The sequence below is a fragment of the Lactuca sativa genome, chromosome 7 (genome assembly GCF_002870075.4).
Source record: "Lactuca sativa cultivar Salinas chromosome 7, Lsat_Salinas_v11, whole genome shotgun sequence".
NCBI classification, from domain to species: Eukaryota; Viridiplantae; Streptophyta; class Magnoliopsida; order Asterales; family Asteraceae; genus Lactuca; species Lactuca sativa.
In genome coordinates, this window is record NC_056629.2 from 203,617,864 (window position 1) to 203,641,276 (window position 23,413).

The 23,413-nt window shown below is 36.5% G+C and overlaps 2 protein-coding genes, 1 long non-coding RNA gene and 1 pseudogene across 4 annotated transcripts; 2 read left to right on the forward strand and 2 right to left on the reverse strand.

Annotated features, from left to right (window-relative positions):
• The first annotated feature begins 10,351 nt into the window (after positions 1-10,351).
• On the forward strand, positions 10,352-12,746 carry LOC122195125 (mitogen-activated protein kinase kinase kinase YODA). Its single transcript, XM_042896647.2, has 2 exons — positions 10,352-10,958; positions 11,054-12,746. Exons 1-2 carry the CDS (start codon positions 10,711-10,713, stop codon positions 11,589-11,591), a joined length of 786 nt encoding a protein of 261 aa, XP_042752581.1. The 5' UTR covers positions 10,352-10,710; the 3' UTR covers positions 11,592-12,746.
• An 85-nt stretch (positions 12,747-12,831) lies between these two features.
• LOC122195126 (uncharacterized) lies at positions 12,832-15,808 on the forward strand. Of its 2 annotated transcripts, XR_006185141.1 has the most exons (8): positions 12,832-12,957; positions 13,041-13,307; positions 13,376-13,435; positions 13,536-13,631; positions 13,733-13,793; positions 14,295-14,359; positions 15,184-15,446; positions 15,545-15,808. It is a non-coding gene; the product is annotated as an uncharacterized LOC122195126 (long non-coding RNA). The 2 variants fall into 2 exon arrangements; XR_006185142.1 differs by lacking the exons at positions 13,536-13,631; positions 13,733-13,793.
• Positions 15,809-21,014: 5,206 nt separating this feature from the next.
• Positions 21,015-22,351, reverse strand: LOC111893999 (putative pentatricopeptide repeat-containing protein At5g40405; annotated as a pseudogene).
• Positions 22,352-22,730: 379 nt separating this feature from the next.
• Positions 22,731-23,084, reverse strand: LOC128127437 (uncharacterized). The gene has a single exon (XM_052765909.1). The coding sequence runs from the start codon at positions 23,082-23,084 to the stop codon at positions 22,731-22,733; it is 354 nt and encodes a 117-aa protein (XP_052621869.1).
• Between the last annotated feature and the right edge of the window lie 329 nt (positions 23,085-23,413).

The following is a 23,413-nucleotide window of genomic DNA, read 5'->3' on the forward strand; positions in this document are numbered from 1 at the left end:
AATTTGTGCTTTAAATTGTTGTATTGTACAACTCTATTAAACATAAAATGTTGTGTACGGATAAAAATTGTTGTGTACGAATCACTTCCCTTATAAAAATAGTCTTTATGGTTTGTCAAATGTCACAAAGTCAGTCACTGTTAATTTTCATTATGCAAATGGGCATTGTGGTTTGCAATACATGCACTAACTCCGTTAGTATTCAGGAAATGACATTTTCGTCTTTTCAAGTATAAAAGGATTGAATTCGTGACATTTGGTAAACCACAATGACCATTTTTGTAATTTATTTTAAAATAATATAAATGATAGAAAATGAGTTTTTTTATACTCAGAAGTTTGGGGCCATATGGGATTAATATTTTTCTTGTGTTTCACTTTGCATGTTTTGACTTCCCTAATAATGAGATTATTCAAACCATCCACAGTCGATCATACTTTGGAAGTAGGTATGAAAGAAGATTGTCATGAATCTGACTGTAGATTGTCTAAAGTGTCTTAGACATAGCAAAAGTTTGTTGCAGGGTTCATGAGTGCTCTTATAAGATTAGAGTATTGGATTAAACCGATGCTCACTTGGATCGCATCAAGGATATTATCACGAGTGATTGGTGAGACGACAATATCCAAGATTCTTGGAACCGAGACGTATGAATTGTATTCATTAATTCGGTTGCACATTGATATTATGTAAACGCACCAGTAACTTGGTGTTATAAAACATATTATTGTTTGTGATTTGATGACTAGGTACAAGCGAGCATTGAGTCCAAGTTTATCCGTTCATTTTACCCAAAGTGGGGTAAAAGCGATATATGTGGGGCCCTCGATGATTTAGTGATGACACCCTAAGCACTTGGCCGAGCCGGGACTAAGTTGATGTGTTCAATTGTAGTGTGTTGTCAGTCGTCAAAAATCGGAAATCAGGAAACAACACATGAACAGAGAGTATGATTAAAATCCATGTCTCAGTTCATATGATATCTAAAATGGAGGAATATATGATCCCTTATCTAAAGGACATGTTTCTAATATGATCAGAGTTCGACAGCGGCTTTTGAAAGCTACGGTTGTTGATCAGGTTCTGAAGTCATATGCAATATAGTTATTAGACTTATCCAAGTGGGAGACTGTTGGATTAGGTGTCTAAGCCCATAATTATTTTGGTATATACTTGACCCGATTGTGAGCATGGTCCTTTTGGGTTGCCTTCACCATAGCAACTGATAGGTTGAACTAAGGAGAAAGATGATTAATTATGATTTATTAATATATTATATGAATGATATATTAAAAGAGAAATCATATTGTTTAATTAATATTAGTCAAGAATTAGTAATAATTAATTTTGTGGCTAAAAGAGATTAATTAAAGAAAAGGGACTGATTGTGTAATTATAAGATAGTTGCATAAATGGGTTAATGGACTCTATAGAAGTTAGAGTGGACGAAATCTATGGGGAAACCCATAAGAATTCGTCCAAGGCCTCTAAAGAGGGAGTTCATGGGCTGCTTAGGGACTAAGCAGTCAAATTAGGGTTTCCCAGTTCAAAACCCTAATAGCCTACCAATATAAGGAACCCCTAAGGCCCCAAAAATGTGGTGAAGTAATCCCTAAGGGTTCTTGGACATTTTTGGTGCTTCTCCTCCTTCTCCTAGGTCATCTTGTTGCTCATGGTGTTTGTGACTCCGTTAGAGGTGCAACATTTGAGGCACTGAGTTTTCAAAGGTCAAGATCAAAAGGAATTGAGATTGTTGTTGCTACATAACAATCAATGTAAGATCTAAACTCTATTCTTTTGTCAATTTTGATTATTGTATGCTAGAATTAGGGTTTATGAGCTTTGGATGATTATTGCATGTGATGGGTTTTGAGCATTCTAACACTTCCTAAGTGTACATGCAACCCTAATAACCTTGGATCTATGTTTGTCTAATTATCATGCAAAGTTGATTTCCAAGGCTATGATCCTATCTAGCATACATGGGGAACAATTTTAACTTGAATAAAAGATAGAACTACATACCTTGTTGTTGATTTTGATCCTTGAAACCTTGTGAGCCTAGCACCCCAAGTGTGATGCCTCAAATGCTTCACACAACACCAAAATGCTATGGAGTAAACTTGGAGAGAAAGTATAGCACTCTAAAAATCGGCTCTAGCCCTCAAGCATGCATGTGTAGCTGATTTTGGGAGAAACATGAGCTTTATATAGTGTTGTCACATTTAGGGTTACACCATGTAAACCCTAATGTGTCATGACTCTTCATTTCCATGACCCATGGGTTTGTAACTCCCATGGAGCCTCCATGGAACATCCAATGGGTTCACCCCAACTTGATTATCAATGGAGCCTCTTAGCCCACTATACAAGATATGGATAATTTACATAATCAACCCATATATTTAATTAGTTATCTTTTGATCACTTAATTAATTCTAAAATTAATTCTTGATCAAACTAATTAAATAATATGATTAATATATTAGAACTTATAATATATTAATAAACCACAAGTGTTATTTCTCTCATTTAGTCTATCCAATTGCATGGTGCCATGCAACCCAAATGGACCATGCCGGGTCGGGTCAAGTACATACCAGAAATAGTTATGGACTTAGACACCTTATCCAACAGTCTACCACTTGGATAAGTCTAATAACTATAACTGCAAGTATGACTTCATGAACCGATCGGCAATCGTAGCTCTTTTCAAGGTTTCTCGGAACTGAAAAGATGATGGTACGCCATTTCAGATAAGGGATCATATAATCCTCTGTTCTTAGATATCAGCCGGACAAACACATGGAACATGGTCTTGCTTATTGTCCAGCAGTTTGTTTCCCGATTTCCGATTTGTTTAACATAGAACTTAATTGAACACATCAATTTAGTTCTGACTGGGCCAGGTACATAGGTCAAAACAAAATCATCGAGGGGCCCAGATATCAGCTTCTAATCCAAGAAGGAACAGATAAACTTCGACTCATATGCTTGTTCTACTACTTGTTAAATTACACACAAACGCACGTTTTATAACATCGAGTTACCAACGCTATTTTGCATGTTCAATGCATAACTAACTCATAGTTAACAAGTCATATCTCTAGGTTTGAAGACTTATATGATATTACCATCTCGCGATCACTCGAGATAAATTCCATGAAGTGATACCAGCGAGCGTGGGTTAAATCCAATACTCAGAACTTATGAGCACTCATGAGTGTTGAGGCCATGTCCAACATTTTAGACCTCTACAACCAACTCATGACAGTCTTACTTCATATCTACTTCCAACATATGACTGACTGTGGATAATTTAAATAATATGTAAAACAACATAAATATTCTGGAAGTCAAAACATGCAAAAGAAATAATAGTAAACGATTGACAGGAGATAGCAACACTTTACTCATAAATAAACACAACTTTTATTCATCATCAAATGTCAATTACATTTTACAAATTTCAAAATCATCTAACTACTAAGACTAATATCATCCTTCAGCCCTATGCTCCTAGCATGCTGGAGATACTTAACCCTACCCAGCCCCTTCGTGAGGGGATCTGCCGGGTTCTCATCCGATGATACCCTCTTTGCCACGAGAAGTCCTTCTTCTATACGATGCCTGATGAAATGATATTTTCTGTCAATGTGTCTGGATCTCCCGTGATCCCTTGGTTCCTTGGCTAAGGCAACAACACTTTCACTATCACAGAAAATCTCTATAGGCTTCGATATAGATGGTATAACTCCAAGGTCTCCGATGAAGTTCTTTAGCCACATAGCCTCTTTTGCCGCCTCGCTTGCCGCTATATACTCTGATTCGCAAGTTGAATTAGCCACTGTCTCCTGCTTGGAACCTTTTCCAAGAGATTGCTCCTCCGTTTAAGGTAAAGACCCAGCCCGACTGAGAGCGGAAATTATCCCTATCAGTCTGGAAGCTAGCATCACTATACCCTACCACTCTCAAGTCGTCACTCCCACCGAGGGTAAGGACCCATTCCTTAGTCCTCCGCAGGTACTTGGGAATGTTCTTTACCACTGTCCAGTGAGCCTTACCAGGATTCCCCTGATACCTGCTAACTATGCTTAAAGCAAAGGCTACATCAGGACGAGTACAGGTCATAGCATATATGATCGAGCATACTGCCGAAGCATAAGGTACCCGACTCATTTCTGCTATCTCATCCTCAGTACTCGGGCTCTGAGTCTGACTCAGTCTAGTGTTACTCTGGATGGGTAACTCTCCTTTCTTGGAATCTTGCATGCTGAATCTCTTCAGCACCTTATCCAAGTATGTACTCTTACTAAGTCCAATTAGTCTTTTACTCCGGTTTCTCAAAATCCTTATTCCTAGAATATAGGCAGCTTCTCCTAGGTCCTTCATAGCAAAACACTTCCCAAGCCAGGACTTAACTTCCTGCAGAGTTGGGATGTCATTTCCTATGAGTAGTATGCCATCCACATACAGTACCAAAAAGCTAACTATACTCCCACTAGCCTTGACATATACACAAGATTCATCTTCACTCCTAGAAAAGCCAAACTCTTTGACTTTCTCATCAAAGCAAAGATTTCATCTGCGAGGTGGTTGCTTTAATCCATAGATGGATTTCTCAAGCTTACACACTCTATTAGGGTACTCTGAGCTGACAAAACCCTCTGGCTAATTCATGTAAACATCCTCAGCCAACTTTCCATTAAGGAAAGCGGTTTTGACATCCATTTTCCATATTTCATAGTCATGAAATGCAGCTATGGCTAACAATACCCTAATAGACTTAATCTTGGCTACTGGTGAAAAGGTCTCATCATAATCAACTCTTGGAGTTTGAGAAAATCCCTTTGCAACCAGTCGTTCCTTATAAGTGTGTACATTACCATCCATGTCGGTCTTCTTCTTGAAGATCCATTTGCACCCAACTGTCTTACGACCTGGCACATTGTCAACCAAGTCCCAGACCTGATTGTCATACATGGATTGTATCTCGCTATCCATTGCCTCTTTCCATTTAGCAGACTCAGGGCCTTCCATGGCTTCCGCATAGCTGTTAGGTTCATCTAGGCCTACTAGTGTCTCATCACTAATAAGTGTCTCACCTTCCGCAGTAATATGGAAACCATAGTAATGCTCAGGTACATTCCTAACCTTTGTGGAATGCCTTAGAGGTACAACTGGAGGTATAATTGGATCAACAGGAGGTTCCTCCTTAAGTTGACTGCTAGGGTTTGAGGTTCCTTCACCACTTGACTCTTGAAGTTCTTCAAGGTCAATTAGCCTCCCACTGTCTCCTTGGCTTATGAACTCTCTCTCTCTCTCTCTCGAAAGACAACCCTCCTTGCTACAAAGACCACATTCTCACTAGGTCTGTAGAAGAGGTAACCAAAGGATTTTTGTGGGTAACCGATGAAAATACACCTCTCGCTTCGAGGTTCGAGCTTGTCATGAGTCTCGCGTCTCACAAAAGCCTCGCAACCCCAAACCTTGATGTGGGCTAGACTAGGAACTTTTCCAGTCCACATCTCGTGAGGTGTTTTGGCAACCTTCTTTGTAAGGACCAGATTAAGGATATGGGCGGCAGTCTCTAAGGCATACCCCTAAAATGAGATTGGTAGCGTAGCTCGATTCATCATGGAAAGAACCATGTCCAACAAGGTTCGATTACGCTCTCAGCTACACCATTTAACTGTGGTGTCCTGGGAGGTGTCAATTGTGAGCCAATCCCACATTCCCTTAGATAGTTGAGGAACTCAATACTAAGATACTCTCCACCACGATCGGATCGAAGCATCTTAATGTTCCTGCCCAATTGATTCTCGACTTCCTGTTTAAATTCCTTAAATTTTTCGAAAGTCTCTGACTTATGCTTGATTAAGTAGACATAGCCATATCTACTGTAATCATCAGTAAAAGTCAAATAATAACGATTAGCATCCCTTGTGGCATGTTTGAAGGCCCCACACACATCTGTGTGTACAAGATCCAACAAACCTTCACCCCTCTCACACGAACCTGTGAAGGGTGACTTTGTTATTTTTCCAAGTAAGCATGATTCGCAACTATCATCTGACCTTAGGTCAAATGACTCCAAGACTCCATCCTTTTGGAGTTGGCCTATGCGTTTCTTGCTTATATGTCCAACACGACAATGCCATAATCATGCTTTATCTAAGTTATTACCATTAGTAGAATCAATACACATTACATTATTTCCTAAGTTATCTACAACAGACACAGCTTCATACACACCATCACAAGGTAATGCTTTAAAATAAAACACATTATTAAAGAAAGCACTTATTCCACCAATTTCATTATCAAAAGAAAAGGTAAAACCTTGTTTATACAAAGCATGAAAGGAAATAACATTTCTTGCCATTTCTGACGAATAACAACATTTATTCAAATCTAAAGTAAATCCACTACTAAGCAACAAAGTATAAACTCCAATCTTGGTGACATGTGAAACTTTCCTATTCCCCATGATCAAGTTTATCTTTCCATGCTCCACATTCTCACTTCTTCTTAGTCCCTGCAATTCAGAACAAATATGAATACCATAACCGGTATCAAGGACCCAAGAGTTAGAATAGAGTGAATTATTAGATGAGATAGTGTAAATACCTGCATGGTTGGGTTTAACTTTCCCATCCTTCAAATATTGCTGGTACTTTGGACAGTTACGCTTCCGGTGCGCCTTTTCGTGACAGTAGAAGCATTCAGCCTCTTTGGGATCAGAAGAAGGTGTAAGTAAACCTTTCTTGTTTCCGCTAGAAGAGTAGCCATCAAGAGTCTTACCCTTGGTACCCTTCAAAGGGTTCTTTCTCTTCTTCCCTCTACCTTTCCCGATTGCCAGGACAGGTGTTGAGTTTGGAGTAGTAGCAGGAGTGGTCACAACCGACTTACCTTTAAGACCTGATTCTGCGGTCTTTAGGAGTCCCTGAAGTTTGTTAAGTGTAACTTCCTCCTTATTCATGTGGTATGTCATGCGGAATTGATCATAACACGAAGGTAAGGAGTGCAAAATAATATCTATTGCTAACTCCTCAGGGAAGTTCACATTCAACTTCATCAATCGATCAACATACCTTTGCATTTTCTGCATGTGGCTTCTGATGGGTTCACCATCTTTCATTTGGGTTGTGATCATAGAGGAGATGATTTCATATCTCTCTTGACGAGCACTCTGATGGTAGCGGTCCATCAAATCCTGGTGCATCTCAAAAGGATAGTAGTCCTCATAGGACTTTTTGAGCTCGACTGTCATGGTGGCCATCATGATGCATGCCACTTTGGTAGCATCGCTTTCATGTGCCTCATATTCAGCAAACTCCTCAGGAGTAGCAGTTGGCTCAGGCACCTTGATCTCCTTGTCAAGAACATATTCCTTGTTCTCGTAACGAGTGACCATCCTGATGTTTCTGATCCAATCAGTAAAGTTGGATCCATCAAAGATGACTCTCCCACAAAGGCTCATGAGAGAGAAGCAGCCAGTAGGGTTTAAGCCAGGAGTAGCATTGTTGGAAGACATCTGAAAAGAAGATAATAAGTTTAGTTTAGATATAGGGATAGTCCTTAATAAAAACACCCAAATGTAATATTAAGGCTAGGATCCAATCACAATATATTATAACCTAGAAGAGGAATGCCGTAATCCAAGTTATAACATATTTGAAAGGTAGGTGAATGATGATTCACCAATTTCCACCATGAAAACGAAATATAAATTATTAGGTTTTATTTGGTTTTTAGAAATTCCTAGATTCTTTGAGATTCATTGAACTTTTCAATGGCATGTTTCAATCTCGAGTGTTCCCTTCATGTTATGTGACTAGGATACCGAGGATCACAAAATGAGGTGTGAAGTAACCATGCAAATTACTTAGTACCCTTAATGTTTTTCACTTAATCATTGTGCCGGTAAACCACACGCACTCCTTCCGACCTCATGAAAAACCTTAAGTCACCCTTTTCCTTCCTTGTTAAGTCCAAGTTAGTGTGTCGGTAAACCACACACGCTCCACCAACGACTTAAACAATGTGCAAAGTGTAATTTCATGGATTAGCACCTTATTCGCATTTTTCCTAAAGTAACTAAGATTGGGAATTTATAAAACATTTAATTACTTTATAATAATCATTATACTTTTAATGAGAATTTTTTTAAGTCATTGTCCTACCCGTTCGGCTAACGACCCTCCACCAGTCAAGCAAGCGGTGGGTGAGAGTGGACACCCATTAAGTTTCCATTTTATAGGCAACAGCCTTATACCCACCTTATAGACTGGCTTCGTGAATGAGGCGTACTAGCGGTAAGACGACTTTCATCTTATACATATATATATATATATATATATATATATATATATATATATATATATATATATATATATATATATATATATATTATTGACTTATAATATTATAAGTATATAAGGGTTGAATTTTAACTTTTAGAATTCTAAGGGTTGGAACTAAAGTTTTAATCAAGACTTTACTTGTTCCAAAACTTGAGGGCAAGTTTTGTAAACTTTCAAGACTTTTCATTTCTTGTAACTTATGAGTTAATTAGAGTATTAAAAATGAAGACTCTTCATTTTTCTAACTCTTGTGTTCTTTTAATGGTTTTAATTCAAGTGTGACTCTTGGTTTTCCATAACTTGAGGACAAGTTATGGACTCCATTAAAACACATTATGATCAAGAATTAAACTACCAAGTAGGTTACAAGTAATTCCTATGATCATCTAAATTCATAAGATCAAGAACATGAATATCCATATCAAAGTTTCAAGTCCATATAAACACATATAATCATGAAAAAATGATATTTGCCATTGTAAATGGATTAGAACAAACATTACACCATCTAAAACAAGTTTTATAACACCAAAACAGTTTAGGGTAATGTTTCTAGTCCATTTCCAGCAGAAAAAGTCGAAAATCTGCATTCTGTGGCTCCTACTCGCCGAGTGCACGAACCTACTCGGCGAGTAGGTTGAAGATACACATGAACTCGGCGATTCCCCCCATGGACTCGGCGAGTTCATCAGGCAGATTGCACAAAATCAACTTTTTCAACTATTTAGCACAAATAACAAACAAACAAGCCTAGGCTCTGATACCACTGATGGGTTTTGAGCATTCTAACACTTCCTAAGTGTACATGCAACCCTAATAACCTTGGATCTATGTTTGTCTAATTATCATGCAAAGTTGATTTCTAAGGCTATGATCCTATCTAGCATACATAGGGAACAATTTTAACTTGAATAAAAGATAGAACTACATACCTTGTTGTTGATTTTGATCCTTGAAACCTTGTGAGCCTAGCACCCCAAGTGTGATGCCTCAAATGCTTCAGACAACACCAAAATGCTATGGAGTAAACTTGGAGAGAAAGTATAACACTCTAAAAATCAGCTCTAGCCCTCAAGCATGCATGTGTAGCTGATTTTAGGAGAAACATGAGCTTTATATAGTGTTGACACATTTAGGGTTACACCATGTAAACCCTAATGTGTCATGACTCTTCATTTCCATGACCCATGGGTTTGTAACTCCCATGGAGCCTCCATGGAACATCCAATGGGTTCAACCCAACTTGATTATCCATGGAGCCTCTTAGCCCACTATACAAGATATGGATGATTTACATAATCAACCCATATATTTAATTAGTTATCTTTTGATCACTTAATTAATTCTAAAATTAATTCTTGATCAAACTAATTAAATAATATTATTAATATATTAGAACTTATAATATATTAATAAACCACAAGTGTTATTTCTCTCATTTAGTCTATCCAATTACATGGTGCCATGCAACCCAAATGGACCATGCCGGGTCGGGTCAAGTACATACCAGAAATAGTTATGGACTTAGACGCCTTACACAACAGCATGTTCATTAGACAAACTAGATCAAAAGCTTCAGGGTTTGCATGTACAACATAGGATTGATGTAGTGCTCAAAACCCATCAGGCTTTTACCATACTCAAAAAAGCCACTACTAGAAAACAGGTCTTTAATGACGGCAAACAATGACACGCAGTGATTTATGATACGCAAAAACGTGTGCCCTAAAAATAATTCCATCTCTTATAAAATTTGAAGGATAGACAACACGCATTTGTGCGTGCCCTAAAATGTGTGTCAGAAAAAGAAAAAAAAGACATACGGAGGACGCTTATAATAAACTGTGTGTCGTCTAAGTGCGTCGCTTTATATTTTTTTAATGAAACACGCCTTTTAAGCGGGAAATGAAATCCCAAAAAATTAAAACCCCGCCTATTCCATGTGAAAAATTAAAGCCCGTAGCTCCTCTTCCAATTAGCAAGAAAGAAGCCTAGGTCTTCGTGTCTCTCTCTCTCTCTCTAACCTAAAACCCAACCTGCGATTTCATAGAGATTGTTATTACGATTTAAGAAGCAAAGAAGAAGACAAGCAAGGATAGTTTCATTGACACAATTTTCAAGTTTATAATCTCTTCTGACCAAAAAATCAAGTGGTTCCCGAAGAGGTTGTAGTGACACAGTTTCAGAGATTGGGTCTCTATCTAGGATTCAGTCCAGATCCGTGTCACCATCCGAAGATCTGTGTCGCCATCCAAAGAATCCAAACTTGTGGCAAGATGTCAAAGTTTTCAAGAAAGACCTCAAGCTCAACCAATCCCTCTTCTAGTTCTTCACCCTTCGTGTATGACTCGTACCGAGTCTGGACTCAGTGTATCCGGAAAACAAAAACAAGAAAAGGGCTCCAAAACGCCTCCCTTTCTTCCACTCCCCCATATGCGAACCAGACCAGATGCAGGAGATTTTGATGGAGCAAATTCTATTTTTAGTGAATGTTATAGTGGTAGTGATGATCCGCCTGATTCAAGCCAGCTTAGCCCCTTGGCATCTGATTATGATATCGGGAGCCGAACAACCGCAGGCAGCCCTTCCAAGTAAGCATATTTATAAATTTTGAAATTAAAAAAAAGAATGCATTAAATCTTGTATATGACTGATTCATTGTATGTTTCTCTTTTTGTTTATGAAGTGTGATTGTTAAGGATCAGTTACCTGTGACTAAAAGGGAGGTACCAAAACCACATGATCATCTTTTTGATAATCACATCTCCTCTTCACCACCTAGAAGAAAGCCTTTAAGAAGTCATGTCCCAAATCTTCAGGTCCCCTCTCATGGTGCGTTCTTCAGTGCTCCGGATTCTTCCATATCAAATCCTTCTAGAAGCCCCTTACGTGCATTTGGAACAGAGCAAGTTATAAATTCAGCTTTCTACACCTCAAAACCTAATCCGGATTTCCCTTTTCTTGGATCTGGATCGGGTCACTGTTCTAGCCCTGGTTCAGGTCAAAACTCAGGTCATAATTCAATGGGAGGTGACATGGCAGGGTTGTTTTGGCAACCAAGTAGAGGTAGCCCAGAGTGTTCTCCACTTCCAAGTCCTAAAATGACAAGTCCAGGTCCTAGCTTTAGAATCCATAGTGGGGCAGTGACACCACTTCATCCAAGGGCAGGGGGAGGGGCAAATCAGACTAAAATAATAAATATAACAACATTATCACCTTCTTGACATGGGGTCACCTCATTCGTCAATTCAAAGAAGCATGTATCTAACTCCATTAATTCACTCCTGACCATCTAAAATCCTTTCCCAGTTGAAATGAATGCTATTGATATTTTCAGGTAATTATATTATACTTTTTTTTCTTTTTAGTTTATTGAAATCTGATTCTTTTAGTTTCCAATTAATGGTAGTTAATTTCCAACAGTTTGGAAGTAATACCCTTCTAGTACATGTGGTTTAGGGTTAAATTAATTTAGGAGATTCCTTTTAGTTTCTGATTAAAAGATTAAAATTTTGTTAATGCCCTTCTAGGATATTTGGCAATTAATGGAAGTTAATTCCCAACAGTTTTGATGGCTCCAAGGTGTTGTTCACAAATTGTCATAATTAATTATCAATGGATCAAGAATGATCTTACTTTCTGCTATAATAATATTTCTTTTTATTTCCACAAACAACATCATGTACTGTATATATGTTTTTTTTTGAAATTTGGTTAGTTTGTCCATTTCCTATTATTTTTTGGTATGATGAAATCAAAGGAATGGAATGGAATGTTTGATCGGATTACCTTACTGCTGAAGTTAAGGTTGAAATGTCTGCTCAAGTTGATTCCCAAAATATTAATCTTGATGTTTATGATGACAAAGCAACGCCAAAGCATCTGTATATATGTCCCTGTTTCAGTTTTCCATGTAGTGCGCAACTCAGGCCCTCAATGCAACATCTTAAACAACCCAAGAAACAGGTACTTCAATCTCTCTTGGATCTCTTTAAAACTCATGCAACATCTAGTATATTGACTGATTTGACTCCAGGATGTGAAAAAATACTAGAATCGTGCTCTGCAGTGATTGATTGTTCTACATACATCTTCATTTGGGACTATTCTTTCACCAACTTTTCTTCATGTTGTTGAAGCTTTAAGTCTGCAATTTGGAGTTCTAGAGATTCCAGCTTCAACTGCATGTATCAATATCAATATTACTTTTACAAAAATAAAAAAGAGAAATTCCATTCAAGTTGCTTTGCATTAATTATAAGGAGTTTTCTGTTGAGTATATTGTTGGACAGTAAGAGCATTGTGCTCCTCCTTTTGCTTCAATTGGTTTCTTAACCTGAACAACATTTGTGATAAAACAATATGTTCAATAAATTTGGCATGGAAATGGAATATTATATATATATATATATATATATATATATATATATATATATATATATATATATATATATATATATATATATATATATATATTGGTCTCCTTAAGTTGAGTCAGGCTGTCATCCCTTTGCTCCTCCAGCTTATTTGTAACGTTCTATAGCACACAAACAAAAAGTTAGGTCTTCCATTGAGGGTTGGCCTCTAACTGTAAGTTTCCTATAGAAGTTTCTTTCAGTAATATATAAAATTTCATAGTTTACATTGGGGTTGACATAAGAATACAAATGCAGGGAATTGACCAACTACACTCTGGTATAGGTCTTCAAGTCCATAAACCCAATTTACAAAACCCAAATCAGTTTTATTTGGCATCACAACAACAGCAGCAACACCAACATCAACAGCAACAGCAAGTATTAGCACATGCTCAGGCACAAGGAAAACTGGGTGCATCACCAAATTATGGATTTTCTAGATTATCAAGAGGCAATATATTCATGAAAGATGGTCAACCGTTGAGAAACGAAGGATCTAATGGCATCTTCAAGAATGCTAAGGTACTTAACACTTTTTTTTAATATTACAAATATTTTATATTGTAAAATAATCTTTCTTGTTTTCTCAGAACATTGAGCGCCTAAAGAAGTACTTTGATATATGTGGTGGTCCAGCAACCTTTATTCAGGTGCTTCTTTTATATTTCTTTTTAGATTGAATGCTTTGTGTAACTTCCACATGGTGCACCTTAAGTTGTCCCCTAACTTCCATTTTCATAAGTTTTCTAGGTTTAAAAAAGATTAAGAAAAGAGGAAATCATGGATCCTAAAAATGACCCACTCAGTAAAAACAAACCCACTCAGTAGGAAAATGTCCCAGCTTTGGTGAGTTTTTTTTGTCCCAGCTTCTGGGTACATGGAATTTTTTATTTTCAGAAATGAATTAATCAGAATGACTCAGTCGATATTGCCTGCTTCATGATCAGGTGCCCCTCTTGATCTTGTCTATTTGTTCTATCAATCAATCTCAGGCTATCAATCTTTTGGGTATGATGCAATTAGTCAACTTTGTTCATGTTTGGGATCTGTGTGTCTATGTGTATATCTTGTCTATTTGTTCTATCAATCAATGTCTGAGTGCTTTTATGTAGTTGGCTGAAATGAGACTTTTTAGTTTTTCAATCCACAAATCTATCTGATGCAATGGATATTACTGGTAAACAAGAATAAAATCCCAGAAACTGCTAGAAATTGGTTCATTTCTATTAGGCATAGTCAACGTTGGAAGATGCCATGTCACATATATAACATGTTATTTTATCGTTTCCACTTTTTTCATTATTTTAAATCTGGAGTGTAAAGGGTAGTGTTAACTCTTAAATATCTTTGTTCACAACCCAACTCAACTCAATCTTTTATTTTGGAGCTTTTTCAAAAGCTTATTGGGTCAAATAAGCTATGAAAAGTCAAAAGAGCTATGGTCAACATTCCTTTTCTTTTTCTTATTATTTCTTCTTAACATTGTTTCTCTTTATGTTCCATTTACAGTTACTTCCCAGGATTAAATTGTCTTCAACGAGACTTTCCTTGTAACAGGAACACAACAACACCTTGTAAGTTGCTCATTATTTCTTTCCATTCTTATCTTCTCTTCATTATTTTCATCCCAGCTTATCTTTTTTCCTTTTTTTTAATTAATAATCTTTTTTAATTAATTAATAATCTCTGTCTGTGGTAAGTCTTCATATTCTAAAAAATCTTTCCTCAAATCCTCTTCTTTTGCCTGCTCTTTTCTAAATTACATCAAGATGGCACTCAGTGAAAATCCCAAACCCTTCCCCAAATCTGCTTACAAGTCTTCTTCTTTTGTCCGTTCTTCTAAAAAGGAAGCTTTAAATACGTTGTATGTATTTGTACTTGGTTGTAAACGTATATTTTTTATATACGAGCTATATAATCAAAGCCAGAATAGTAAATGGAAACATCACATAGGCATGGATATAATGACTTACTGCTTGAAAATTATCCCAAAGTTTTGGTATATGGTTATAAAAGTAGCATGATTTTGATGGCATAGACAACTTGGTCATGTACTATCTCCAAATTTTTGAAAAGAAAATCTATATATTTCTTTCTCTTCTTCCATGTCATAATCTCATAATTGAAAAAAAAACATATTTGTCTACTTTCCCACAAAGAAATGCTACTTCTTGCATTATATAACTTGTATTTTGACTGCAAAAAGTTTGTACAAACCCAAATCCTGGTATTCTTGCAAAAACATTGTGAACCTCATGTTCCACAAGAACATTCATGTTCTCTTGCTTTAATCGAGCTAAATACAAGAAATAGCTATGTAGTTTCATTTTTCATATATTGGTGTATTATATTTAAAAGTTATAAAATAATAATATAATATAATATCCCCTTATGCCAGGCTCACACTATGCTGGAAATGAACTACACTGATAAGCAACTGACAGCAGCTATTGTGTCTAAAAGGTTAAGACCTGGTCTTGCAGGGACTGAATCAGGTGCACCACCAAGATTACTATCTCTGGTACAAAGATGTTGGGATGCTGACATGCACAATAGGCCTTCATTTGATGATATCATCTCCAAACTTCATCTCAGCATGGTTTTGCCCTGTTGCCTGTAACAAGCCTCTAAAAGACTCTCCTGTTCTTATGTATTTGCCTGGTAATTTGTGTTTGGTTATAAAATTACACAAATTACCATTTTACCCCTGCAAGATATGCTTATATTTACTTCCTAATTGGATGTGATACATTGTGTAGGGTTGGAAGGAATTAGAACTGACCTTGTTGTACATGAGAAAGCTCTTGGAAAGTGAGTTGAATTTGGCTAAGTCATTATTGAGTGAGATGGACCAATGTACAACTGCTTATTCATATAATCAGCTGTTTGGAGCATTAGTCTTAAAAAATTATGAAAGGCAAGATGCAACTTTACTTAGTTGGAATTTGATGTACATAGTAGATTAGATGCAAATTTATATATTGTAAGAGATAGATTGTATGACATTATATTTATGCAATCGATACTATTTTTTGTATATGATATTTTATTTTCTATTATGAAACATTAAATACAAATTTAATTTGAAAATAAGTAAATCTATAAATAATATTTTTTTAAACATTTAAAATTATGATACACATTGCGTGTCGTCTTCCTTTATGACAGGGCCTTCCTTGATACACATTGCGTGTCGTAAACGTGTGTTGTAATTGTGTGTCGTAAATGAGCATCGTAAATGCGCATCGTCTATAGACGACGCGCAAAAGCGCGTCGTCTCTCTTTATGACAAGGCCTTCCTTGACGTGCATTTGCGCGTCGTCTGAGCCTTTTACGACGCGCAATGAGCGTCGTAAAATGTTTTTCTAGTGGTGAGGTGAACTAAGTAGAGTTTGTATGTGTCTTTGATGTTATCTAATTTTTGTTTTGACTATGCTCAATGTTATAGGGATCCAAAGTAAAGGTGTGTTGGTTGGAGTCTATAACCAGTGATGGAGATAGAAGGTGAGGGGAAGGGGGGAAACTGTACAAGGCTTATGAACAAGACAGGTGTACTACCATAAGCATATCTAGGTGGTTCCCGAGGTAGCCAAGGAAAAATTTTGGGGATAGCCTTTTACTTTGATCTTGGATCCACCACTCTGTATGTGTACTAAGAGTTGAAACACTGGTAACCACCCATGTGTAGATAATGAAATAAGTATTTCAAGGTAAGTTCATATAAGTAATATTATACAAAAACCCTAGATTTTATGCAATTCTTTTGTTACTAACTCCTAACTGGAAAAATATTTGTATTTTAATTCTTAAATTTATAACCTAACAGATTGATATGCCAAACATTCAGTTACATATTTAAATGAAAAGTTGATGCATTTTTCAAGGAGTGCGTGAAGTTGTTATTATGTTTCCCATGCCTACAAGTTTGAAAGATATCAAACTACTTTAGTAGGTATATACATAGTGCTACTATTCATATTTGGATTATAACTTTTCAGCCTTTATAATTTAGTTCTTTCAATTAATTTTTCATATATTCATGAAGTTGCTATTATCCATATTTTGATTATAACTTTTCAGCTCTAATTTTGATGTTTGTGATATGATTTTAGGAAGCAAATATCGCAACCAACAACAAGTTTTGTATTTTTCAAGTTATATCTTATATCTTCTCAAGTGTTTTTAAACATCAATTAAACACTAAATATGTAATGACCCAAATTTCAAGGCCAAAAATTTCATTTTTGAATTAACGCATTTGTTAAACATTCTACCAAAACCTTGTCAATAAAACATTCCATTACAAAATCATAATGTTGTATTTCAAACCATAACATCATAAGTATTAAAATCATAGTACAGTCCCAAAAACTTCTTGCGGAAACATGTGTGTGTGTGTGATGCGCTGTTACACCGCCGGCTCTTTCCCCTTCGACGAAGAGGTACCTAAAACCAGAACCAACACCGTAAGCACAAAGCTTAGTGAGTTCCCCCATCATACCACATACCATACAATATCGTCAATATCTTTCAACTGGTAACCGTCATCGGTATCTTTCAACCGGTAATCAACATCGGTATCTTTCAACAGGTAATCGGGACTATTTCACCCCCTACAACTAGCATATAATCAACAGATATAAGCATACAGTCAGGCATATCCGTGTACTGACCTACCCTTGGGTCCTAGGGACCACTATCAGGGAAACTAATCCCTATCATACACATAACATATTATCCAGATAAACCTCATAACCAACACATAACTAGACCAAGATAATTATCACAAAGACCATTATCTTTTAAATACCCTTTTTGGTGGGTCGACATTGTGGCCTTAGACCCACCCTTATTGGAAGGTAACTCACCTCAATGTCGTGCAGTGTCTGAACTATCCTCGGCGCACAAGTCAACTCCCAACGACTCCTCGATCCCTACACGACAACCTTCAAGTCAACACACGTCACATACAACCCTAAACAGGGTCAGTCCAAGTTCAGTCAAAGTCCACATTGGTCAAAGTCAACCTTCAGTTGACCTGACTCGCCGAGTTGGCCTACCAACTCATCGAGTCCATGCTTCTCTAATCCCACACAAAACCCCGGCTCCACTCGTCGAGTCTAGCAAAACTCGACGGGTTCTCCTTCAATCATAAAATCGGGACCCTCGTCATCCGACTCGCCGAGTTCCTTCTAGAACTCATCGAGTTCATCTCCATCTTAAGAACTTGTCCAGTCTATGACTCGCCGAGTCGTATGAACAACTCGTCGAGTCCATATTCAAAGATTGGAAGATTGATATGGACTCGCCGAGTCCCATGACTTCCAGGTCCCTTATAGCGTCTAAACCCACAAGGGACTTCCTTCCTAACACTTACCCATTCACCGAAAGGGTTTGGGTGCACAATGGTCACCGACTCGTCGAGTGCAAAGAGCAACTCGCCAAGTCCAACCTTGACCAATTCCATACAGTTGGTTTAAATGAGGTCTAACACACCAAAACCATAGATCTGGCCTCCTAATGTCCATTTTATACGTAAAGTTCCAAACTTGATGCACATGCATGGGGTTTTTAACTCAAAAATCCATATAAAGTTTCCTACAATGTGCATGGGGCTCTCATGGCCCTAAAGTTGGCACCTTTATGCCATGAGACCCCTCTTCAGGCCCAGATCTGAAGGCTAGAGTCCACATAACACCCTTTAAATCCGAAAATGGCTTGAAAGCCCTAAATGCACCTAAGATCTACAATCTAAAGATGAACAACCAAATGGAAGACCAAAGCAGGAGCATTTTACCTTGATTAAGCTGGAGATGGAATGAGATTTCTGGATCCACAAGCCCCAAGTCGAATACTCAAGCTCCTCTTCTTCCTTCCAAGCTTCACAAGCCAACAAAAGCACCAAAATGGCCTTAACACACACACAATCGACTAGGGTTTCGATATGCAGCTCTAGGAGAGTGTTAGGGACAAGGGAGGCTGAGTTAAGGCATTTATATAGGGAGCAAACCCTCATATTAGGGTTTTTGTCCAGACAGCACGGACTCGCCGAGTCCGGTCTCTGACTCGCCGAGTCAGCCACTTAACTCCTGTGTCCAACCCGCTTCTATTTGACGAGTTAGGCCACCAACTCGCCAAGTCCCAGGCCAAATGCAAAATACTTAATTTAAAAATACGTACCAGGAACCAGGTGTTACAAAATATTTAAAGAATTTAATGTGGAAAAAAATAGCCTTAACTATACCTCTTTATGATGTTCGTTGCTTTCTTAACATGTGCTTCTACAATATAAAACATTTACTTTTTTCGCTCTTTTACAGCCACTACCATATGAATGTTTGGTTTGTCACTAACGTCAAAAGTCGATGGAAAAGCATGTTTACGGTATTGAAATTTCCCACATTTTTTTTATTTTTTTAGTATAGCATTTTCATACAGTTTCTAATTATGGGAACATTTAATTAGGTCTTCACAACCACAACTTCTGATGACCATAAAGCATTCCACTACTCTTTTTGAAATAATTAAAACGATAGTGCATGATTATCACAAATATATTATAAGGACAGAAACAAAAGCTTTTACAAATTGTGTAAATTGTACGTTGGTATTAATTGTTGCTAGTTTTTATTTAAGTTGAAAGTATGTTGCTAGTTTTTTATTCGATTTGAAAGTATGTTCTTATTAATAAAATGATACGGCTTGATGTTTAATTTGGTGTAAACATGGTTATTATTTCTTTGTTAATCTGGAATTTAATTTGTGACACTTGGGTAAGGATTAGTGGTAGATTCAACACCTAATAGACCATTGCTAATTACATTAGTAACAATGATTAAATATATAGAAAAATTGTTCATTTACAAATAATCAACAACGGATAAGCGACGACAATTAGCGACGGATCTTTGACAAAATGTAGTTGATCCAAAAGTCTTCTGCGATAGCCCAATCACTTGTTGATCCGTCGCTGCCCATTAGCTACCAAGGTTTTTTCGTCTGTATCCATCATTGATTTGTAACTAATGGCTTTAGCAACGGATTTCCCGACAGAAATGTTCGTCACCAATACCTATGTTTCTACTAGTGCAACACATATTTAAATCACATCAGTCAGGGCTTCATTGGGTGTAAATAAAACTAAATTTAATTCACAATTTAATGTTACATTTTTAACTATTGTCATGATTATTTAATCCAAATTTTACTTATTTGGTCCATTTTAGATTTCAATTAGGATAATATTCTAAAATACTAACCATTGTTTGTAAGTTAAAAAAAACAAATTATGTTTTTATGTTATTATTAATTATTATTATTGTGCACTATTTTTAAACTAGTTATTACTATTATAAAGTTATGAAAGATCATCCATTAGTTATTTTAAAACCATTAACAATTATTATTAGTAAATAATTCAAAAGTTACAATTCTATGTCTAGGTAGAAAACTTTATTTTTCATTGCACTTATGTGAGATCTTGTTATGTTTTATGGTTGACAAGATTTACATAATTAAAGGATGTTGTGTGAGAAGTAAAACTAGTGAACCATGTATGCAAGTTTTGTCAAGGGGAGTTCGTATACTATGTTCATATATGTACATAATTTGGGTCGTAACCTTGTAATAACAAGAGCTGAACATAATCTGGGTTAGTCGGATTCTAAACCGGTCCATAAATCGGGTCCCATCACTACTATCTTCATACCTATTTAGGTGGTGACATGTATCATTCAATTTAATTTAGATTAGATTGAGGTGTTAAATATGTACATTTGTCACAATCTTAAATAGGTAGGAATAAAAGGTAGGAGTATATTGAATTTCTCTGAAATAAATATAGTTGAGACAATTGTAAAGGCCTGGTACCGTTTCGGTTTTATTAGATTCCTTTTGTCTGATCTAATGTGCTTCAACTGATTTTTTTTATAATAAAAACAACTTTTTTAATACCTTATAATACTTTTAAAAATTATTGAGCATTAAGTGGTACAAATTTATAAGTTGATTTTTTTTAAAGAAATAAACTAAATGTTTTATAAAACTTACAAAAATGCATGGAAACTAAAAAATTATGAAAAAAAAAATGCATTGAAATGGCAAGAACTAAAATACCCATTAAAATTGCAAGAATTACAAAAACATGCAATGAATGCTTAAATATTTTTCAAAACGAAACCATTGTCAAAAAGTCAAAACAAAGTTAAATACCAGTTGAACATGTTCAACTTAACTACTATCGATAACGATAACAATAGGGATCTTCACAACACCTTTTGACTTCATTTTATGCCTCACGCCATCAACACCATTCAAATTCTTGAAATCCGCAAAAACATTCGACAACTCCACATACGCACCATCATTATTAGCCTCTAATTCCACCATCTTTCTAGACGCAAGTTTAGCCATTTCCACATTTTTATAAATCTTGTTGGCATTTAGACGGTGCACCCCATGCTTCAGCAATCGGTGCACATGTCATACTCTGGATGAAGCGTAATGATTCATCCGAACGGCTCAATCGGCCGTATAAATCAACCATACATCCATAATGCTCTACTCTTTGGTCATAGATTCAGAATGCTTCCAACCTTCTTCAACAAGACCCGCTACACTACAAGCCTTTAAGATTGAAAGGAAAGTGATCTCATTTGGTGTGATGTTTTCTTGTTGCATAAGGGTAAAAAGGTCAAGATACTCTTTACCATAACCATGCATGGCTAGTCCTCCCATGGCACCACTCCATGTGTACACATTCTTTTCATTCATCACCCCAAAAACATTCATTGCCGTGTTAATACCCCCACACTTTGCGTACATATGGACTAGTGCACTACCAAGAGTTGTGTTGATTTGTAGTTTTTATACTTTATATCTCGATATGCCCGTTGTCCCGCATCTAAAGCACTTAACCGAGTGCATGCAGATAACACATTAACCTTCAAACCTTTCATTTCCATTGCGTTAAACAGTTCGAATCCGTTTAAAGGCTCCCCGAAACGCACGTACCCTGCTTTCATTGCGTTCCAGGCAATCACATCTTGGTCGAGCGTTATTTCAAACTGTTGGCGTGTTAATTTGATATCTCCTAACTTTGCACAGGCGACCACCATTGTTGTCTGAGTTACCAAATCTGGGTTGTTGATGCTAAAAAACAGATCTTATAAGTCCCTAAGAGACCCCATTTCAGCGTACAAATTAATCAACCCGCTTTGAGCATGTGGGTCTTGATCCAAGGCGTATTTCAAAGCAGTCCCATGTACAGCCAAACCAAAATTCTTATCTACTAACTGTGCAGTAGACTTGATCAAGAACGTAAACAAGTAATTATCAGGTTTATGATTCGATTTTACACTTCTTTTATAGAAATCGAAGATTTTTTCAGTAGTTGAGCTCTTGGAGTAAACTCCGATTAGAGAGTTTAAATCAAAGACGGAGGGATTTTCACATTGGTCCAATAGTTGAACAGAATAATCGATATTTTGTGGGTGTTTGAGGGCCATTGATGCAGCAAATTTAGATACAAGATCTGGGCCGTTGAGGAAACCATTGACTAGAAATTGTGAGTGAATTTAATTTTGTTTTTTTTTTGTCATTAATTTCTTAAAAGGAAAACTCTCGATATTATGTGGCAAAATAGCTTACCTAACATATAGGAGGATTAATAAACAATTTCTTGTTATCAGTAAGTTGTTTAACAACATTACATGCCTTGGATATCTTCATACCAACCAACCTAATGTAAGTCTCAACAAAACTCATGACACGTTAATTATTTATTGATCAACCATTATCACTGTGCATTACCTATATATACTTGGTCTCGTGTACATTATTTTCACAGGTTAATCAACTTCATTAATCTTCAATAACCTCTCAGAGTCTTTTGACTCATCTTTAGCTACTCAAAAAAAATCCTACAATGGCTTCCACCTCCTACCTTTACATTTTTGCAATTGCACTATTCTCAATTACAACAAATGAGATGTGTTTTGCTTCCCGCAATTTGCTGCAAGCAACCACATTCCCGACACTGCCACAACCACAGATACCAACAATCCCGACAATGCCACAGCCACAGATACCAACAATCCCGACAATGCCACAACCACAAATGCCCACCATCCCCACGTTGCCACTACCACAAATGCCCAGCATCCCAAACATGCCCAAAGTTTCCTTGCCTCCATTGCCTTCTATGCCTACCATCCCTAACTTTCCAACAACTCTTCCCAATATTCCTTTCTTTGCTCCACCACCTTCCAAGAAGTAGATCAAAAGAAAAGAAAAATCCATTATAGAGCGGTTTGATTGATCTGGGGATTATACATTTGTTTGTTTGTTTTTTTGTTTTTGTTTTAAATGTGATTGCATTTGTTTTTTTTGTTTTTTTTTTATTTCGTCATTTTTGTGGCTATATTAAATGGTTGTCGAATGCTCTCCTTCTCATGTTTTCATTTTATGTATAATTTGATAATATAAAGCTTTTAATGTTGATGATTCTACTCTATTTTATCATAGAAGCATTTCGTCACAAAATGTAGAGGAATTATATATATATATATATATATATATATATATATATATATATATATATATATATATATATATATATATATATATAT